This window comes from Pteropus medius, unplaced genomic scaffold, assembly GCF_902729225.1.
Source record: "Pteropus medius unplaced genomic scaffold, Ma_sr-lr_union100, whole genome shotgun sequence".
In the NCBI taxonomy this organism is placed as follows: domain Eukaryota; kingdom Metazoa; phylum Chordata; class Mammalia; order Chiroptera; family Pteropodidae; genus Pteropus; species Pteropus medius.
The window spans coordinates 18,825,781-18,845,698 of NW_024340701.1; the positions used below are offsets into that span (position 1 = coordinate 18,825,781).

Below are 19,918 nucleotides of genomic sequence, written 5' to 3' on the forward strand. Positions count from 1 at the left end.
TCTATAGTCCATGTCCACGAGTCTCTGTTTGTTTGTCCTGTTCATTTGTTGCTTTTAGGTTTATATCCCACATATAAGTGATATCATGTGACTTTCAACTTTTTCTGCCGGGCTTATTTCACTTAGCATGATTATCTCGAGGTCCATCCATGTTGTTGCAAATGGCAGTATTTCGTCTCTTCTTATGCCTGAGTAATATTCCATTGTATATATGTACCACAACTTCTTTAGCCAATCACAGATCATAGGACACCTCGGTTGCTTCCATGTCCTGGCCACTGTGAACATCGATGTGCAAATATCTTTATAGATATGAGTTTTCAAGTCTTTGAGGTAAATACTTAGTAGAGAGATTGCTGGATCATATGGTAGATCAATCCTTAGTTTTTTGAGGAACCTCCATAGTGTTTTCCATAGTGGCTGTACCAATTTGCAGTCCCACCAGCAGTGTGTGAGTGTGAGGGTTCCTTTTCTCCGCATCCTCTCCAACATTTGTTATTACTTGTCCTGTTGATTATAGCTATTCTAACAGGTGTGAGATGGTATCTCATTGTGGTTTTGATTTGCATTTCCCTAATAGCCAGCGATGTTGAGCATCTTTTCATATATTTGTTGGCCATTTGTATGACCTCTAGGGAGAAGTGTCTGTTCAGGTCCTCTGCCCATTTTTTTAACTAGATGGTTTGTTTTTTCGTTGTTATTGAGTCATATGAGTTCTTTGTCTATTTTGGATATTAGGCCCTTATCGGAGGCGTTGCTTGCAAATATATTTTCCCATTCGAATGGTTGTCTCTTTACCTCGTTGATGGTTTCTTTTGCTGGGCAGAAGAAACTTTTTAGTGATATAGTCCCATTCATTTATTTTAGCTTTTACTTCCCTTGCCTTTGAGGTCAAATTCATAAAATCCTCTTTAAGTCCAAGGTCCTTGAGTTTAGTTCCTATGTTTTCTTTCTTCCTTATGTATTTATTACTTTCAGGGTCTTATATTCAGGTCCTTAATCCATTGAGTTAATTTCTAGGTAAAAGCGACAACAGTCTAGTCATCCTTTCTCCCAAGTGGTTTTCCAGTTTTCCCAGCACCATTTTATTGAACAGCTTTCCTTTCTCCACTGGGTACCTTTTTGGTTTGTTTGTTGAAATTGTTTGTTCATATAAATATGGGGTTTACTTCTCCTCGGATTCTCTCTGTTCCAGTGGTCTGTGTGTCTGTTTTTTTCTGCTAATAATTAGTTGTTTTGATTGCTGTCGCCAGCAGTATAATTTGACTGCTTTTCTTTTAAAAAGCATTTTAACTTTATTATATTAGTTTCAAGTATAGTACATTGGTTAGACATTTATATAGTTTTATGAAACCATCCCCCTGATTGCTCTTTTCTCCTCTGTCTTTAAAATAGCCACCTCACAGACACACACACACACACACACACACACACACGCGACGACGACGCACACACTCCATTTTAAAAATGAGCAGAAGACCTGAACAGATATTTCTCCAAAGAGGACATACAGATAGCCAATAGATATATGAAAAGATGCTCAAGGTCACTAATAATCAGAGAAATGCAAATTAAAACCACAATAAGATATCACCTCACACCTGTCAGAATGGCTATCAATAAATCAGAACAACAGGTGTTGGTGAGAATATGGAGAAAAGAAATTACTAGTAGCAATATCAGAGAGATTACTGCCTATGTTTTCTTCTAGAAGTTTTATGGTTTTGGTTCTTACATTTAAGTCTTTAGTCCATTTTAAGTTTATTCTTGTATATGGTGTAAAAAGGTGGTCCAGTTTCTTTTTTTTCTTTCTTTTTTTTTGGCATTAATCTGTCCAACTCTACCAGCATCATTTATTGAAGAGACTGTCTTTACCCCATTGTATATTCTTGCCTCCTTTGTCATATATTAATTGAGTGTATAGGCATGGATTTATTTCTGGGCTCTATTCTGTTCCACTGATCAATGTATCCGTTTTTATGCCAGTACCATGCTGTTTTGATTACTGTAGCCTTGTAGTACAGTTTGATATCAGGTAGTGTGATACCTCCAACTTTGGTCTTCTTTCTCAAGATTGTCGTGGCTATTCGGGGTCTTTTCTCGTTCCATATAAATTTCAGGATTATTTGTTCTAGTTTTGTGAAAAATGCCTTTGGTGTTTCGATAGAGATTGCATTTAATCTATAGACTGCTTTAGGTAGTATGGGCATTTTAATGATGTTAATTCTTCTTGTCCATGGCCACAGTATATCCTTCCATTTATTTGTATCTTCTTCAATTTCTTTCCTCAATGACTTATAAGTTTCTGAGAACAGGTCTTTTATCTCCTTACTTAATTTGATTCCTAGGTATTTTATTGTTTTTGATACAATAGAAATGCATCCGACTTCTTAATATTGATTTTGTATCTTGCTACTGTACTGAATTCATTGGTCAGTTTTAACGGTTTTTTGGTGGAATCTTTAGAGTTCTCTATACATGCCTAGTAATCTTTGATTAGATGCTAGATATTATGAATTTTATCTTGTTGCATGCTAGATTTTTTTTTTATTCCTATAAATATTCTTTAGCTTTGCTCTGAGATGTATTTCAGTTACTTAGAAATAGTTTGATCCTTTGAGCCTTGCTTTCGTGATTTGTAATTCTCTGTCTAGGGCTAATTACTCCTCATTCCTGAGGCAATATCTTCCTGTGCACTGTACACAATGCCCCACAAATTTTTCCAGTCTGGCAGATAGTAATAGGCAGTCTGTGTTGGACACTGTTCTCTGGTCTTTCCTTAGCTCTGGGTAGTTCCCTCTCATTAATGTGCTGATTATTATTGAGAATAATACTTGAGGGGAACCCTCTATAGATCTCTGGAGTTCTTTGTGCATCCCTCTCTTCTTCAATACTCTTTCCTATGAACTTTATGTACCTTGGTCTCCGCAGAATTTGTTTTGTTTCTTCAATTTAGGGAGTATGCACAGATAAGGTCTCTGCCTCAGTCCCCCCTCTCTGTGCTGTGGCCTGCAAACTCAAGTCAATATGGTGGGGCAATCATAAGGCTCATCTTGTTTGCTTCCTGTCTCTTGTGGATAACTGTCCTTTGTTGCCTGATGTCCAATGTCTTGAAAATTGTTCTTTCATGTAATTTTGTCTGTTTAAAAATTTTTTTTGGTTGTTTTAGGTGAAAGGGTAAATCTGGTCCCTGTTACTCCATCTTGGCCAGAAACAGAAGCTCCACATATTTAATGCTAGAATATTATTCTATGGAATAGATTACTTTTGGTTTTCTAATTATTCACCATTAAAAGACAAGCTTTTATAAACATATTTTTGCACTAGACCTGGTTGATTCTAAGAATCACATGGGAGCCTTTTAAATAATATTGATTTTTAAATCCACTCTTTGGATTTGTATTCAAGAAGTCTAGAATGGAGCCTAGCAATCTGCATTTTTAACAAGTGCCCTTGGTTAAACTGGTTTTGAATTTGAGATGATTAAGGGTAGGAGAACTCTGTCTTATCTTCTTCATTGGAGAATAACACTGTTAGAAAGCTTCGTGAAAATATTTGAGATTTTATAATCTAGACTCTGTCTGAATTTGTACAATTCTACAAAATATAACTTTGCATGGTTCTTATTTTATAGTTCTTAGAAGTGACAGGCAAGACATGTTTCATTTCCCACTTACACATTCAATCAGCATGTATGGTTACCAAGAAAGGTGTTCCTGGAAAAATGTTGCAAATTAATGTGTAAGACAAATCTAATTTCATAAGGGAAATGATAGTATGATGGAGGTTCTATCCTTGAAATTAATAAACCAATGTGTTCATTCAGCCAACATTACTGTGAACCTTTATGTGGCAGATACTCTGCTAGGCATAGTAGTGAATGAGACAGACAGGGTCTCTCATGGCTAGGGTAAGTTCACCTCAAACCAACTGGAGTTAACATTCATTATTTTGTCTGCCCCAAACATTTCTCTGCAGAGAGGAATTGACTCATGTTCTCTTGGTTCTCAAGTTCTCAAATTCCAGGGAAAGCACTGGCCCAGCTTGGGTTGGGTGCCTACTCCCGCACCTACCCCAGCTTAGGGTAAACTCATGGTGTTTCCTTATTTACATAAGCCTTTCCCTTATTGTCTAAGCCAGTTCAAGTTTGGTCTTTATCACTTGCAACTAAGGGAGTCCCAATCAATAGATAAATAGTTACAAATGTGATGTTACAAATGGGAAAACAAGGGTATAATGGGAGTACATCACCCTTGGGAGGGTGGACATAGCATAGTGGACGCATTGTAGAAGTTCCAAAAAAGCAAAAAGAGATCATATGGGTATATCTTGTATAGTAATATAATGCTTTTAATAAGACAACTAAGCAAGCAAATGAAGCTGTATTAAATATAAGAGAATTATATTATTGAAGATATATATTTTCCATAAAATAATTCCCATCTTTATGACAAACAGTCATAAAACACACACCTTCACTGGGATCATAGAAGAAAGAGAGAAGGGCTTCTTTAAGAAGACTTTTAGGGGAGATTTAAGGCCATTTTATACTTTCTGAGAAAAGTAACTCAGGGATGCAATTTTATGCTTTTACTCAACCTATGTTTCTAGGTAGTCAGCCTTCGTACAAAAGACCATGCAATTGTCATTGGGCTGCTTTAGAACATGATGATCACAAGACACTTCTAGGCTGCCTTCTTGAGGCCAATTTCACCTTCCTGTCTGCTTTGCTTGGCTGATCACCCCTTCTTCCTGACTCTCTGACACAGCCTTCTCTCCTCTATAGCTCTGTCATAACTGTTCTTGTTAAACAAACTATGTTAAATTGCATATTTGCTTGTTTAATGTAGGTAGCCCTGTGGAAAGTGAGCTCTGGGAAAGACACGTCTTATCTGCCACTATGTCACTGTCATCTAATATAGTTATCTGCACATAGTAGGCACTTAACAAACATTTGCTACGTGAGTGAATGAATATATAAAATGAATGAATGGAATATTAGACTTTCAGAGCTAGGTGGGATCTTGGAGATCATTTAGTCAAGTATGCTTTTGGCAATACTTGCTAAGCAAAATATGAGCAAACTGAGGCCCACTGACATAAAGTGATTTGTCCAAGAAACCCCAAAGCTGCCACTGCCCGTGCTTTCATGTCAATGATTTGCTTGGTGAGCACTAGAAGGGGCAAGATGATTTGCATGTCCCTGCCTGTTGCTGGGATAATAGAGTACAACTGGCAAAGCACAGTAAATGAGAATTACAACCTGAAATGTTTAGAGTTGAGGGCTCTGTGGAAATTGTAGTCATAGAATCAATGCTCTGTAACTCTTCCTTTCATTTGGAGAGCAACTAGGCAACTTTCTTAAGTAGGTATTTGTTTTTCTACATCCCAATATCCCTTCCCTATGCTCTGAGGAAAAGATATGAATGCACTAAATCTGAATATTTTTCCCTAAAGATATGATTCCTCCCCCAGACTTGGAACTTTCCCAATGTTCCCTGTCTTAGTAGCTAGCATCACTGACTACCCAGTTGTGAAAATCTAAAGTTTAGGGTCGTTCTTGATACTTGCTTCTCCTTTATCTCCATCATCAATCCATTATTGAGGTCTACTGATTTTACTCTTTTGTTAAATCTATTCACTTCTTTCCATTTGATATCTATCCCAATAGTTCAGTTCCATCATTTCTCCCCTGTATTACTATATTAAAAGCCTCTTAACTGGTCTCCCCATACCCACACTTGTTCCCCTCTAATCCATTCTTCAGAGTGATAATTTCTCAAATGAAAATCTGATCTTGTCTCCCGGCTTAAAACTCGTTAATTGCTTCTGGATGTTTTTAAGGTAAAGACCAGAATCTTTAACATGTCTTTCAACATTTGTGTGGTCTCATTCCTGCCACTCACCTTGTTCTCTACAGTCCAGCCATGGTGCTGTCTTTCCATTTTGAAACTAAGTTAAGAGCCTTTTTACTACAAAGTTTCTGCACGTGCTACTTGGTTTGCCAGGATCTTCTCCACTCTGCCTTATCTATCCTGGGCCCTGCTTTTGTTCAGTTAACATCAAGGAGCCTTTCTTTGATCTTCCTAATCTATATTAATTCTATGAGAATGAGGTAGGGGTCAGCTTCAGTTCTATTCCAACACTATTCCTAAGCACTGAGAAAATTAATTCATAGACACAAATGGAAGGAATTTGATTTTAGCAATGTTATTCAATTCTTTGCCTTCTGAATTATTCTTCCTCTAATTTTGTTGAAGGCAAAAGATCTGGAAGCCACAAACCTTATACAAGGATTTTTTTTTTTACAATGTCATTAGATATTCACTTTATCAACACCAATACCAATATTTCAAATTGCTCCTTTGCTGCCCTAGAGGTTTTCACACTCTGGAGTAAAGTACTGGGTATGTCCTTTTTAAAACATTTTTCTCTTTTTCTGTTCTTTTTTTTTTTTAATTTGAAGAGCAATTGTAAAAGGAGAGGTGAGATGGAGAACCAGCATATCTTAGGCATGATGTCAGCACGACAATTCTGGGTGGTGGTGGAGGACAGTCATGAAATGAGGGTCTGGAAACTGATTTCTTTAAAACTATCCATGTCTTCCTTCCCCCACAAGCCCTACTATCTCCTGGTAGCATAGGTTGAAGTTAGCTGCTCTAACTGATGTTGGGATTTTATGAGAGTATAGAAAACTTTCTTTTCCTACTTACCATTGGTTCATCTGTGTTCTTTTGGAACTGGACCAGCCGAACTCTGGTCACGTTCTCCATATCCATGTCTCCGTTGGCGCTTTCTGGAGAATCACCATTTAAATAGGGAGAGGTGGGAGGAGGTGTGACCCTCAGTGCTTCGTCACTGTAAACTTCATGTGCCACTACATCGTGAGTCTGAAGTAAGGCCTGGTATTTTATGAAAGAAGTAAGATATTAATAATAGTACTATTCCAACAGAAATCTATTATATTAACATATATAAAACTATTCTTTACCTGTCAAAGTTATCTCTCATCAACAGAGAACTCAAAGCACATTACACGTAGATACAACCATACCTTGATTTCTTTGTGACAAATAATCATGATAGATGGATTAAAAAAATGAATGAACAAATGAATAAATGAGTAAATTAATGAATGGATATGTTTGTTGATTACCTGGGTTTGAGGTGTGATCTGATACTGTGAAAAAGTACCAACTAACTTGTTCAAATAAAGGTTGACATAATGCAATTTCAAATAATTTAGAAGAGTCATCTTGTAAACAGAGGTGGCAAATTGTGCTGGGGCTTATAAACGTAATAAATTTAAAAAGAACCAGTGTAATATTTGGTGTATTGAGCAAATATCTTTCATTGGTGGTATTAACAATAACTTTTATATAATCCATAGGATGAAGATAATTTGTAACATGTCTTAGTAAAAGAAATAAAAAAACACACAAGTATACCTGAAAAAAAAGTAATTTTCCCAAATATCACATATGATATGGAGCTCAAAATCTAAACTTATTTAATGTTTTTAGTCATTTCTATTTTTTTAGAGCACTTGACTAAATGAAAAATAAGTTGACAATTACGACTTTTTTTTTTGCAAACCATGTTAACAAAGAAAAAATGATTTCTTTGTATTGATATCTGCATATGTCATCTCGGTGAAACTAGATAACAAATATCCTTTGTTTCCCTAAAAAAGGATATTCTTCTACTTACTGTACTTTTGGTCCCATCATAAAAGTTTTTAATAGGCATGAATATTTGAACATTTCTACTTCAAAGATAATTTTACAGCTGAATATCAGTATGTTTGGAGCTTTACATAGATTATGTTTTCTTGTGTGCTAACTATAAGTTCAGTTCTGTTTTACTCTGTGATCTGTGTGGTAATGAAATATCTGGAGATAATGAAATACAATTAAAACCGCTTTAAAAGTATAACCCTTAGTATCTCAAATTGTTATTTAAATTTAAAAAGTTATTTAAAAGTTATTAAAGTTATGACTTGGCAATTTTAATTTTAAAGGCATGCATATGAGGCAAAAATAAAGTAACAATGCAGTAAATTCATAAAGAAGATGGTGTTAATTTGTCATCAATAGAGTATGTGCTTGGAGTGATGCATGCATTTGGCTTTCTAATGGAAATGGCAGATATTTCCAAGATTTCAGAGGGCTGGCCTTAACTGGGGTCTGGGTGAGGGGCACTGAGGGGGCACTAAGCAGTGCACAGCTGGAGAGCAGGGCTCTACAATGGCCCTTGGGACCTTGGTTTCCTGACCATTGCCTGACTACACTCTGCACTGGTACCCCAAGCACAACTGTGGAGGTTGTGCTATGTGGGTAAATCCCTCTTTTTCCACTTTAATTGTGGCTACTCAAAGGACTAAGACTTAGGGCAAGAAGCAAAAATCAATAATAGGCAAACTGAAAAACTTCATCCACTAAAACTAGGTTAATTGAATCAACTATAGATGTGTCTTCCATAATTAGTAAATTTAAAAAAAAATGCTTTGTATGAATGGAGGATATATAGCCAGGTAAACAAAGAACCAAGCTTTCATCAGGTTATAATGTCAGTTACATGGGTTGGAGAAAATGTTTATGCTGCTTTTTGCAAATGATTTTTTCCCTTTTAAATATATAAGCAAACACTTGTATTTAATGTATTACTTATAAGGAAGGATAAGCCCACAATCACAAAATGCTCCAATTGACCTTTAAAAAAAATGCTCAACTTATGTCACTAAATGAGGTCATACTTGATATTAACCACAACTTGCCTCTGTAAAAGACTGCAACCATAAAATAAAACTTAACCCGAGGCTCCGATGCATATGAGAACAGAAAAAAGGGGGTCACTTACAGATTGTTAAAAAAAAAAAAAGAGCCATTAAAAAGAGTATGCCCAATAAAAAATAGGAAAATCAAAGTTTGAATATTTTTCTTCAAATATGTTATGAGGTATGATTGAGCAATTGTTACTAAGCTGAAATAGCTGTTATTCTTAATTACATAAGAAGAATCACGTAATAGGAAAGAAACACTTTCACTTTTTGTACTATAATAAGGATATAGACAAGACAACTAACAACTTCAGATGAGAATGAAAAAAAATCTGACTACTTTATAATGAATAGGAAAAATGTGAGTTTTAGGTTCAAAAGTGGTTCCTCTGGCTTTTTAATTATAAATCATAAAATTTACCACTTAATGAAGTTTTCATGACAACTAAAGTGATTTTAACCATCTTGTTTTTTGGAAAGTAGGATACAAATTTGCTTTTAAAACCTTCTGTTTTAGATTTGATTTCTTAAAAAATTAAAGCATAAACTTCTATGAATATTTGCCTCTATCTTTAATGCTTTATATTTTATAACTGCAATAAGCAAAGAATTTGTTCTTTTTTTAAAAAAACCAGTCTTTCAAATGGAATAACTGAAAAAGAGATTAGTACAATAACATTTTTAATCATTACTTTAAAGATAGAGTAAGACTTTAAAAATCATTTAAATCTACACTTATTTACTCTTCCTTTAAATACTGTAAACATTTACGAGTATATATATTTTTAAGTGTTAGGTAATTCGATGTTAAACCCTCATGTTTTAATGATCAGAAAGCAAAGAAAAAGCCAGATAATTGAACAAATAAGTGTGAAATTATAAATATGCTAAGAATAACTTCCAAACCTTGGCATAATAAAAACATAAGATTAAAATATTTTCCTTTAACTGTTAATATTTATTTAAAAATACCAAGATTTTGAAATCATGATTTTAAAATGCTTATAAGATAGAAAGTTTCAGCATTTAACAGTTTATTTAACATAGTGTATATAGCTCGGAATTTTTTTTTTTCCCACATGGGACATTATCCAAACATATGCTTATTTGGGAATGACCAATGAGCTCAAATTAAGTTTATCGGAAAATGGATCCTCATTATAAGTCCATCCACTTTTAAGAGCATGGGCTTTGGAGCCAGCAAAATCTGAGTTTTGAACCTCAAGGAGGCCACTTACTAGATGGGTGACCTCAAGCAAGCCTCTTTACCTTTCCAGGGCATAGTTTCCTCTGTGAACTGTAAAAGGGGTTAGTTATACCACCTCATATCCCAACCATTAGCAAGTCCTGTTGTATTCAACCATCTCTACTGAAGAGTCTCAATCTGCCCGTTTTCCACCAGCCCCATCCTTCTCCAAGCCTTTACCCTCCCACGACAGCCTCCTACCTAATTGGTCTCCTTCTTTTAACACTTATTCTCCCTGTAGTCCATTCTCTACACAGCAGCCCCAGAAATCAGAAATCTCTAAAGCACAGATCTGATCTTTCCTGCTTGCAGTCACTCAGTGCCATCCTACTGCAATCAGGAGAAAATCCAGGCTCCTTACCATGGCCTGGAAGGCCCTACATGGTCTGGCCTGTGTCACCCTCTTCTAGTTCTTCTTGTACTATTTGTTCCCTTGTTTACTATATCCCAGCCACAATGGCCTTCTTTCTGTACTTTGAGCCTATAAAGTTCCTTCTTGCTTCTGGGCCTTTGCATTTGTTATTCCCCAGGCTTAGACTTCAGAAGGTTAGTTCTTTCATATAAGGAGGCTCAGCTCCTGTGTTAACTCCTTAGAGGCTTTCCCCCTATCGAAAGTAGTTCCCACTTTATTATCATCTCTGCCCCATTATCCTTTCTTTTCTTCATAGTTATTATCATTATATGAAATTATCTTGTTAGTTTACTTGCTCTCCATCTGTCTCTAGCTCACCTATCCATCCCCCACCCCACCCTCACTAGAATGGAAGTTCTATGAAGGGAGGGATCTTGTTTGTCCTATTCACCACTATCTTTAGAGCCTAGCATGGTGCTTGGCACATATTTGATGAATGAGTGAAAATGTTTTTTAAACATTGAGCTAGGTATTCAAAAATTTTAAGAATTATTTATTATTTCTGAAAATGTTTACTAATAACAGTACACATATTAACTTTTCTCTGACTTCAGAAAAGCAAAATAATTAAGACTTCGAAGGTAGATAAGTTGTGAGACATAGGGCTATCTGGGCATTAGTGGTTTTGAAAAAAACTTTAACCTTAAAAAAGGCTGTATTTTGGATATATATTAATTTCTTTATTTTGCCTACATCAAATCTGAAAGATCTACTGGTCTCAAATAATCATATATCATTCTCTGACTTGAGCTGAGTTTACTTAGCAATTTATAGACAGACCTGTCTGTCCGAAATGTACAGATTTCTATCTATGGAAAACACACTGCACAGAGCAGTTGAGGCGAGGCTAATCTATTTGCAAATGGGCACATTCCTAATCTAGTCAATAATTTACTGAGAACATACTATGTACTCTGCACATGATAAGATACTATGGAGTAACTAATAATGTTCATTAGCTAACATTTATTAAGCGCCAAGCATTTGTCAGGCACTGTGCTAAGCACGGTAGATGTATCATCTACTTAATTCTTACTTCAATTCCATGGGGTTGGCTCAGAGAGTCAGATTTCACAGAACTAGGAGTGCAAGTTTGGAGTTCAATCACAGGTCTATCTGAGTCCACAGCTTTAACCACTTTTACACCATATAAGACATGATAGCTAAAGGGGAATTCATTATAATCTGGGGGAACATGGCCTACACATGAAACAATCAGGGAACAAGGTAATATTAAGGGTAATTAACTCCTGACATTTGTGATTTCTCATACTTGAGGATACTACTATGGCATAGAGTTTCTTCATTTTCCTGGTCTGTGAAACAGGTAATAACAACAATTAAATGAGATCATAAATTCAGCAAAGGCTAAGCTGAGGTGAGATGTGCTCATCCACTGGGGAAGGGACTGGCTTTGGCAGGCCAGTATGTATTAGAATGTTACACAGGTGAATACAAACAGGTGCAGATAGAACCTGGTTTCCTGTAACTCACTGGAGAGTGCTGCTGTTATATAGAATCAAGCCAAATATTCTCAAAGATTATACTTGAGTTCAGCCTTTCATGCTTGGGTGGGAGATTTAGGGTGAATACAATGATTGCTTCTTTCTAGGTGGTCATTTTGAGGATAAATTCTATTTCAATGACTGGGTAAAAGTTTTAAAAACATTGTATTATCACAAAGTACTATGTATATCAAAACTCACAGTAACTGGTATTACCTACTTATTATATACTGTTACTATCGTTTTAAAAATATCACCGCAATAGTAGTAATAAAAACATAGATTTAAGTCAGATTTTCTCCCAAAGGGCAGATACTTGGATTTTCCACTCTCTATATATACTAATGTGGCTGTTTTAAAAATGTTATATTCAATGTGAATTTTCATCTGTAATCACGCTTTCGAATATCGGTTAAGCAGAGAACTATGGACCTTCTTCTAAAGAAAATTATCTTTTATTTTGAGTTCTGTTGAACCATTTAGCTTTATAATAATTGGCCCAATACAGGTGCTATCCCTGTTTTCCACACAGTACAAATGAATAAAGTATAAGTTCTACATTGTTAAGAGATGTAATTCTTCCAATAAATATATCACCTAGGTTCAGAGAATTCTTTATTAAAGGTGAAGGGGAATAAGAGGTACAAGTTTCCAGTTATAAAATAAATAAGTTATGGGGATGTAGTGTACAGCACAGGGAATTTGTCAATATCATAATAACTGCATGGTGACAGATAGTTACTAGACTTATCGTGGTGATCACATTGTAAAGTATATAAATATTAATCAGTATGTTGTATACCTGAAACTAACATAACGTTGTATACCAACTATAATTTAACAAGAAAAAAATTATAATATTAAAAACTTCTTTTAAAAGTAAGGTTTTAGTTCTATGGGAATTTACTTGTTACTTACCATGAAATGAGGTTGTGTTAAAATACGCTTTAGTTCCTTTGCGTCATTATTCTCAGGGTAACATGAAATTTCTTCCAATACCTAAAAAATAAAAAAGCAAGATATATAATAGTGCAAACAGCATGCAAGACTTCAAAGATACAGAATTCTTTTAAATTAAAAATTATGAGTAAATTTTTAATGGCAGACAAAACCATTATTTTGGAAAAATTCATCATTTTATTCAAAGGTTGGTTATTAATAGATAGAAAATATAGATGGCAGTGAAAATAAAACAAATTGCTATAATAGTCTCTGCCTACATTATCCAACTATAACCCAAAAGGTTATTGAAAAAAACACAAAACAAAATGACAAGTCCACAATAATATTTATGACAGGTATAAGTAACTTAATTAATTTAATGGGAAACTAAACCTTTTTCCAAACTCAACATCAAAATGAATCTATAATAAGTTAATAACAGCTTTCTTTTATGTTAATAAAACTGTCAATTCCTTTTGGAATGATTAAAATGACACAGGCTCAAATCAAAACAACTTAAATAACACTTATGTAATTTTCCTTGCAGCCTGGCAGAATCAATGTTATTCTCCACACTCATCTCACAAAGAGAGAACCACGTCCCTGCCAATAGTTCCTGGGATTAATTGCCAGAGAATCCAAGAGAATAATTTAAAAAACCAAAACCCTAAATTTTCTCTTTCCACTCAAATTTTCTTCACTAATTATAGTGGTTAACATTTTCTCTGTACAGGTAAAATGGTTGTTTTCAAATGAAATTGTTTTTCAAAAGTTATTCCTCATCACTAGGATGGAGTTTACCCATTTAGAATTTGATTATGTGACATGAGCCCAGGGGAAAGCCTTTGTTCTCTTTCGGAGTAAACACATCATACTAGGTGTCTTGACTGTAGATGGCTGAACTCACAGTGAGGTTATACACATTGCACTCAATCCTAAAAGGTGAGCCAATTAAGGATTGTTTCAGTAGGATTGGATATCAGGGGCACAAAAGTCACCTGTCCATTAGGAATCTCTTACCTCACCTTGGAGAACCTGTTAATACTGAGGCAGGAGGGGATGTTGCGAGGTCACTTAGCCTAAGGTTTAGATTTCAGCAGCATACCTATGTGCTATTCAACCACCTCATTACGAAGAACGAACAAACAAACAAACAAACAAACAAACAAACAGAAACTACAGAGTTTCTTTCCTATCTAAAGGCATCCTTATCAAGTTCTGGTTATGCTGATAATTCATATTAATGATGATAACTCAATTCTCCCTGGTGTATTTTATGCTTTGAGTTTTTCTACCAGTGAAATAAAAGGACAAAACCACATACTCTCTTTGGTCTCCTGCTACTTTCACCGTCTATGATGTTTTTTTTTAATCCCCCCACCACCACTTCCACCCCTGGTTGCTATCTCTCCTTAAGAACTGGATCTCTGAAGGCGGGGCATTTCCTTCCACTTGCCCAGGGTGCACACCCAGGGCCTGGTGCACACCCGGGGCCTGGTGTGCCCAAGGCCTGGACCATGATCCACTGGGGCGGGAACCCAGGACCTTCTGCATGTAAAGCAGATGTGCTAACCACTACTCTATAGAACCATCCCCCCGCACCCAGTCTATGATTTTAAACACCGATGACGTGTGGTCTCCTATGTTAGAGAGAACCTCTCCAGGCTGGTGTCCTGACCACGTGGGCAGGCCTAGCAGCCCCGATGTCCTCAGTCTTGTTTCTCAGTGAATATATGATATTTTCCAGTACAGGGCTTGTGTTTAAAATCTGGTAGGGAAGACATTATGTTTTTCATATTATTTTCACTTAGTAATCTCACTTTATAAGAAACAATTTTTTTCCAATGGGAAATATTTGCATAAAGACTTTTATGACATCAAAAAGTGAAAAAAGAACCCTAGGTGTCTAACAATGGAGGAATTGCTAATTCATTATAATTTAGTAATAGCAAAGAAAAATTATGCTGTCATCGGAGCTTATATTCATAAAGACCAAGTAGGAACATGGAAAAATGCTCATGATATAATGTTATGTAAACAAAAGATACATTTTGATTGAGACCATGTAAAATTATGTATACAAATGGATAAGGACTGGAAAAGGATATGCAAATGAAAATTACTGCATTAGGATGATGAGATTATAAGTGAATTTTTATTTTTCAAACTTCCCGCAATGTCATATGTCTATATTAAAAAGTTAAGAAGGCTGTGTACTAAAGTTAAAAATGTTAGATGTACAGTAACCTAAAATTTATAAAAATGACATTTCTAAACTTAGTTGCTATGGATATTTAATTAACTTTTCAAACATTACCACCTTGAAAAAGGAACTCAAATGTTCAGAGCATGTCTACTTCCACTGAGTACAGTAAAATAATTTTAAAAAATGAAGCAAAATTGATATGTTAACGTGTTCGAGTTTACATTGGAGAACCAGAACTAGAAATCTAGGAAATGTTACTTCTGAGATTTTTTTCTTTTCTGAATGCAAATGCTCAGTAAAATTTAGAAATACTAAAATTGAGTAAAATGGTCCAACTGTGACTCTAAGGAAACTACCTCTTCCTGTGCAGTAGAAATGTTTTCAATAAAGGTAGCAAATATGACACCCAGATATGTTTACAAAATATGTCACTTACCTCTTTGGCTCTCTGTACAGCATCACTTGGAGGATTCCTGATTTGTGGTGAAGACTTTGTATTAATTTTGTCATACAGCTAAAAGCAAAGGAGAAAAATCCAATCAACATTTATCATTCTTTGCTAAAATTAAGAGTTTCATATTTCTTATTTCACTAAACAATATTTCCCTCTTAAAAAGGTAGGCTGATGATTTCAGTGTAATCTTCTTGTTAATCATCTCTTATTCATTCAAGGAAACATGTCAGAATATAAGCCATATGCATAATCTTTTAAAAAATCATCTTTAAATACATGGTCCAAAATTCTGTCAATGTGGCAATTTCCTTGTCATTTTAAATTCATCAATATTTCAGTAATCACAGTATTTTTTCCTCTGATAGAAGCAACATTTAATAAGATGAATACAGAGTAAAATGGCTAAGACACTTTTGAAAGAAACCTAAATCTTGGGAAAGGGCAAACCCAACTCCTTCTAGGAAGGAATATTCTCACAAAAGGTTCATGCTTATTTTACTAGGGCTATTCATTAATAGTATCAGTGCTGGCATCCTTCAACAAGAAATCAAGGACATAAACTTTTTTCCTTTTAAATTTGAAATTCACAGAGTATGAGAAGACATTGAAAGACTAAATATATTTTAAAAAACCCTCACAAATCTAGGTGTTCCAAAATTTAACTTTCTGAAGAAAATTAATTAGAAAACAATTTCTATAGTGTAGAAATACAAGTAAAATATTAATTTCTACCTCAGATGAAATATCTCATTCAATAGTCTGCTTTGAAAAGTGACAAGTTAAAAATGATCTTGGCTAGTCTGCCGCATCTATTTCCTAACTTCTCTAAAATAGGTGGGGGTTTTTGGGGGGTCAGTTTTGCTTTTGTCTTCTTTTCCCTCCCCCTACTATGTACAACCATGCTAGTTGAGAGGTCAAATATTGACTATAAGCATTCTTCAGATTACAGTTAGATTTGTTTATACTGATGCAAGACAAAGGTTTATGATTTGTAGATATTTGGGCTACATCATACATAAAAACGCCCAACAACAAACACATGAGTAAATAAATGCCTAATGAAAACAATGTGAAGATAGAGCAGTGACCATTTTTAAATGATGGCATTAAAATGATGGCACTACTAAACCAGAAACTTGTAGAATATAAGTAAGTTAGTAAAATGCTGCTCTATTTCAAATATTATATTAACATTTAGAGAACTAGTGATATGTGGCTGGTTCACCAAAGTTAGCCCAAATCTCTGTAGAATGCACATGGGAAGTATCCATCCTTTAAATGGTTTCTATCTCTAAAGATTGCAAGTTTTGAAATTTGGAACTAGGGAATATGTTTTCCCATATAAATGATGTTAAACATAGTGTAAGGTTCTTAGATTAGTCTATAGAGATGAAAGAAATACTGTACATATACAATAAAAAAAGAAGAAAAAAACCCAATCCCTTTCAAATAAGGAACCATAAGTTAAAAAAAACGCATTTGAAATACATAATACTTTAAAATAAACATAGTCATCACCTGATGTATCATAATATTAATAATGAAACAAAAACATCTACATGAATAATAAAAAGATTTTTAAAACTCTTGAATGCTACTATTTGAAAAAAAGCAAATTTAATTTGAGGTTTTACAAGCTGATGGCATTATCAATTTATAATGCCTAATTTCACCACAAAATTTTGCCTTTTTCTTGACCAAGGGCTATAACCAGTACTACTTTCAAAATTTTCAACTATGATTAGGATCAGTTTCTATTTATACATTTAATAAATGCACATTTGTTTTTATTTGCAAAGTAACAAAAATTCCATAGCTCCCAGAACTGCTCTCTGTCACTGGAGATTTTTTATTTTTGGCATGGTCTTACTATGCAAAGTACAGTTTCCTAGGTCTTATGTCAGTGTGGTTTCTTGAGGACTCATAGCATAATCAGCAGGTGTGGTTATTAAACATATAGGTTCCTTGGCCTCACTTCAGACCTACTGAATCAGAATTTGAAAAGGGGGTCCAGAAACTTGGGCTTTAATAAATTCCTTAGGTATCTGTAAATTTTATGCCCAGTGTTCAGTTCTGAGAGTGAGAGTAGTAGTACTAATAACAATGACAATGCTACTTTTATTGAGCACTTATTAGATGCCAATTACTAGTTAAAGTTCTTAACATATATTCTTCATTTAACCTCAAACATTCCTATAAAGTTGATACTCCCGTTTCCCCCACTTTACAGATGAGGGAAGTGAGGCATAGAGCAATAAAGTGAGAACCGCTATTCTAGCCTTATAACAACTTCACAGGTTGCAGATGCCTAGAGTTTCAATATTTTTGAGGCCATCTCCAAGGACAGTGCTCAGACCAAATTTTACTCTGCTCCTTTGGTCTAGCTTGATCCAATTCATCACACAATTGCCTAAAGTTCAGTTGAACTAGTGGTGGGATGAGGGAGAAGTGAGATGCTTAATATCAAAGGCAGATAGAATAGGAAGGAATTTAAAAAAGGCCTTCCACCTGAGTTGGAGGCACTGGGCTCTGCCCCTCGAGCTCCTAGGAAAGCACAGAACTGGAACTCTTAAGGCAGGGAGTGGATGGAGTAGATGGTGCCCATGTGGCTAAGAACAGATGGTGAATCTAACCTGTCTGCTCATTAACCAAAAAGGTGAGCAAGAACAAAGGCAGGAAGGGGCAAGGGAGGGGCTCATGTCACTATCAGTGGGAAGAAGTGACCCTTCGTTGATCTATCCATCCATCTACCCAGCATTTATTGAGGTCCTACTATTATGCACTACACATTTCAGTTCTATTTACTAGGGTTACGAAGATGAAAAAGATGAGAATTCTTGTCCTCAAAGAATTTACAACTTCCAAAGACATGTGTAACTCAAGGCCCAGAAACATATGACAGCTTGATCCCTTTGAGGATCTGAGAGTAGTCTGGTTTCCACTTTATGTCTCAACTGGAAAGGATCTCAGTGAGCAGCCCCAAGTTTGAGACTATCTGGATGTGTGTGCATAACGTGTCAACCTTCATTTTCCCCCTCAATTTCTATGACTATTTTTGCCTTAGAGACTCAAAATATTTTAGGGATACCATAACAAATACAAAGTGTTTGAAAAATGTGGCAAAGTAAATAAATAAAAAGTCATCAATGGAGGAAAGTTTGAATGCAATGTAACGTTAAAGTGTTTCAAAACAGTAGTCAGAAACATGCAGCTTTTCAACTCCTCATTCTTATGGGTCATTTTCATATTGTATGCTGCCTACAAGATGAAATTCAAGATTCAAAGTTCAAATCCAGATAGAGTTTCGTCAAGATCTGGGGGCAAGTGAGAGGTGGTTGAGTTTTGAGAACAACGAAGAGATGTAGTTTCTCTTTCTTATCACCCTTTACTCCCTCCCAGAGTCCGTCATGTATAAAGAATATACAGAATAATGTGATTTGGGACTTTGCCTGTTTTAGATTTCAGCTAATGCCCAGAGCTAAGGCCAATAGGAAGTAAGTGGCACCAAGTCAGCTAGGAAACTGCCAGACCATCCCTCTAGGGCTTCCTGAAAGGTGGTCTCAAAATTGTCCTTCCACACTCATCCCAGCACCCCATTCTGCCTAAAGAGGCAGATGACTGGAATCTGGAGTCACAGGACGAGGAGAGCAAACATTTGATTTTTCTTTCTCCTTCTTGATGGGGAAGAATGGAGAGGGAGTTGCCCCCTTCCTCATGTAAGTGAAGGATGGTGGACACTTCAAAAGAACCATGCATAGAAACTAGAGCAAGGAGAGCTCACTATCTCATTCATTGGAGGAATGCTTGTTGAGTTGCTGCAATTTATAAAGCCCATCTTGGTGTGGTAGGAAAGGAGCCCTGTGAGAGAAAGTCCTTGGAGCAGCTTGACACGTGGTGTTTGGGGTCCCAAGTGAAAAAAGGCCACCTGGGGCATACCTTGATAGCAGGGTGAGGGCAGTCATAGGTCAGACCACACTTGTAATTGTATGCTAGGGCAAGAATGTGTGTGTTTCTCATGAGTCAAGCTGCTGTCTCAGAAAGTCATCTGGCTGGAACCTACCCAAGAGGGCCGTCTGCAGTGAGCAAGAGGATCCAGAAATAAGTAGCTGTGGGGTAATACCTGGGGAAAGAAACAACCCAGGACAGGGCCAACATTTGGATGCCTGCCACACCAAGGGCATTAACAGCCAAGAGGGCAATGGCTACATGAAGGACAAGATTATAGAACATGCCGTTAAAGTGCTTCTTTCTTTTTGCCATGACCACTCTTGAATTCTTTGAGTCTGTAATAGCATCTAACATAGGCTGAGTACATAGTAGATGTTTAATACACGTGTCTTCAAAAAATAAATGAGTATTTGAGCTGGTGCATAG

The 19,918-nt window shown here is 35.8% G+C and overlaps 1 protein-coding gene across 1 annotated transcript in view; it reads right to left on the reverse strand.

The window, feature by feature from the left end:
- Positions 1–19,918, reverse strand: part of CASK (calcium/calmodulin dependent serine protein kinase) — a 391,044-nt gene that overhangs the window by 67,378 nt on the left and 303,748 nt on the right. The window contains exons 11-13 of the mRNA XM_039883006.1: positions 15,527–15,604; positions 12,861–12,941; positions 6,714–6,902 (exon numbers count right to left, since the gene is read on the reverse strand). Coding sequence (XP_039738940.1) covers positions 6,714–6,902; positions 12,861–12,941; positions 15,527–15,604 — 348 coding nt within the window. The remainder of the gene's footprint in view (positions 1–6,713; positions 6,903–12,860; positions 12,942–15,526; positions 15,605–19,918) is intronic.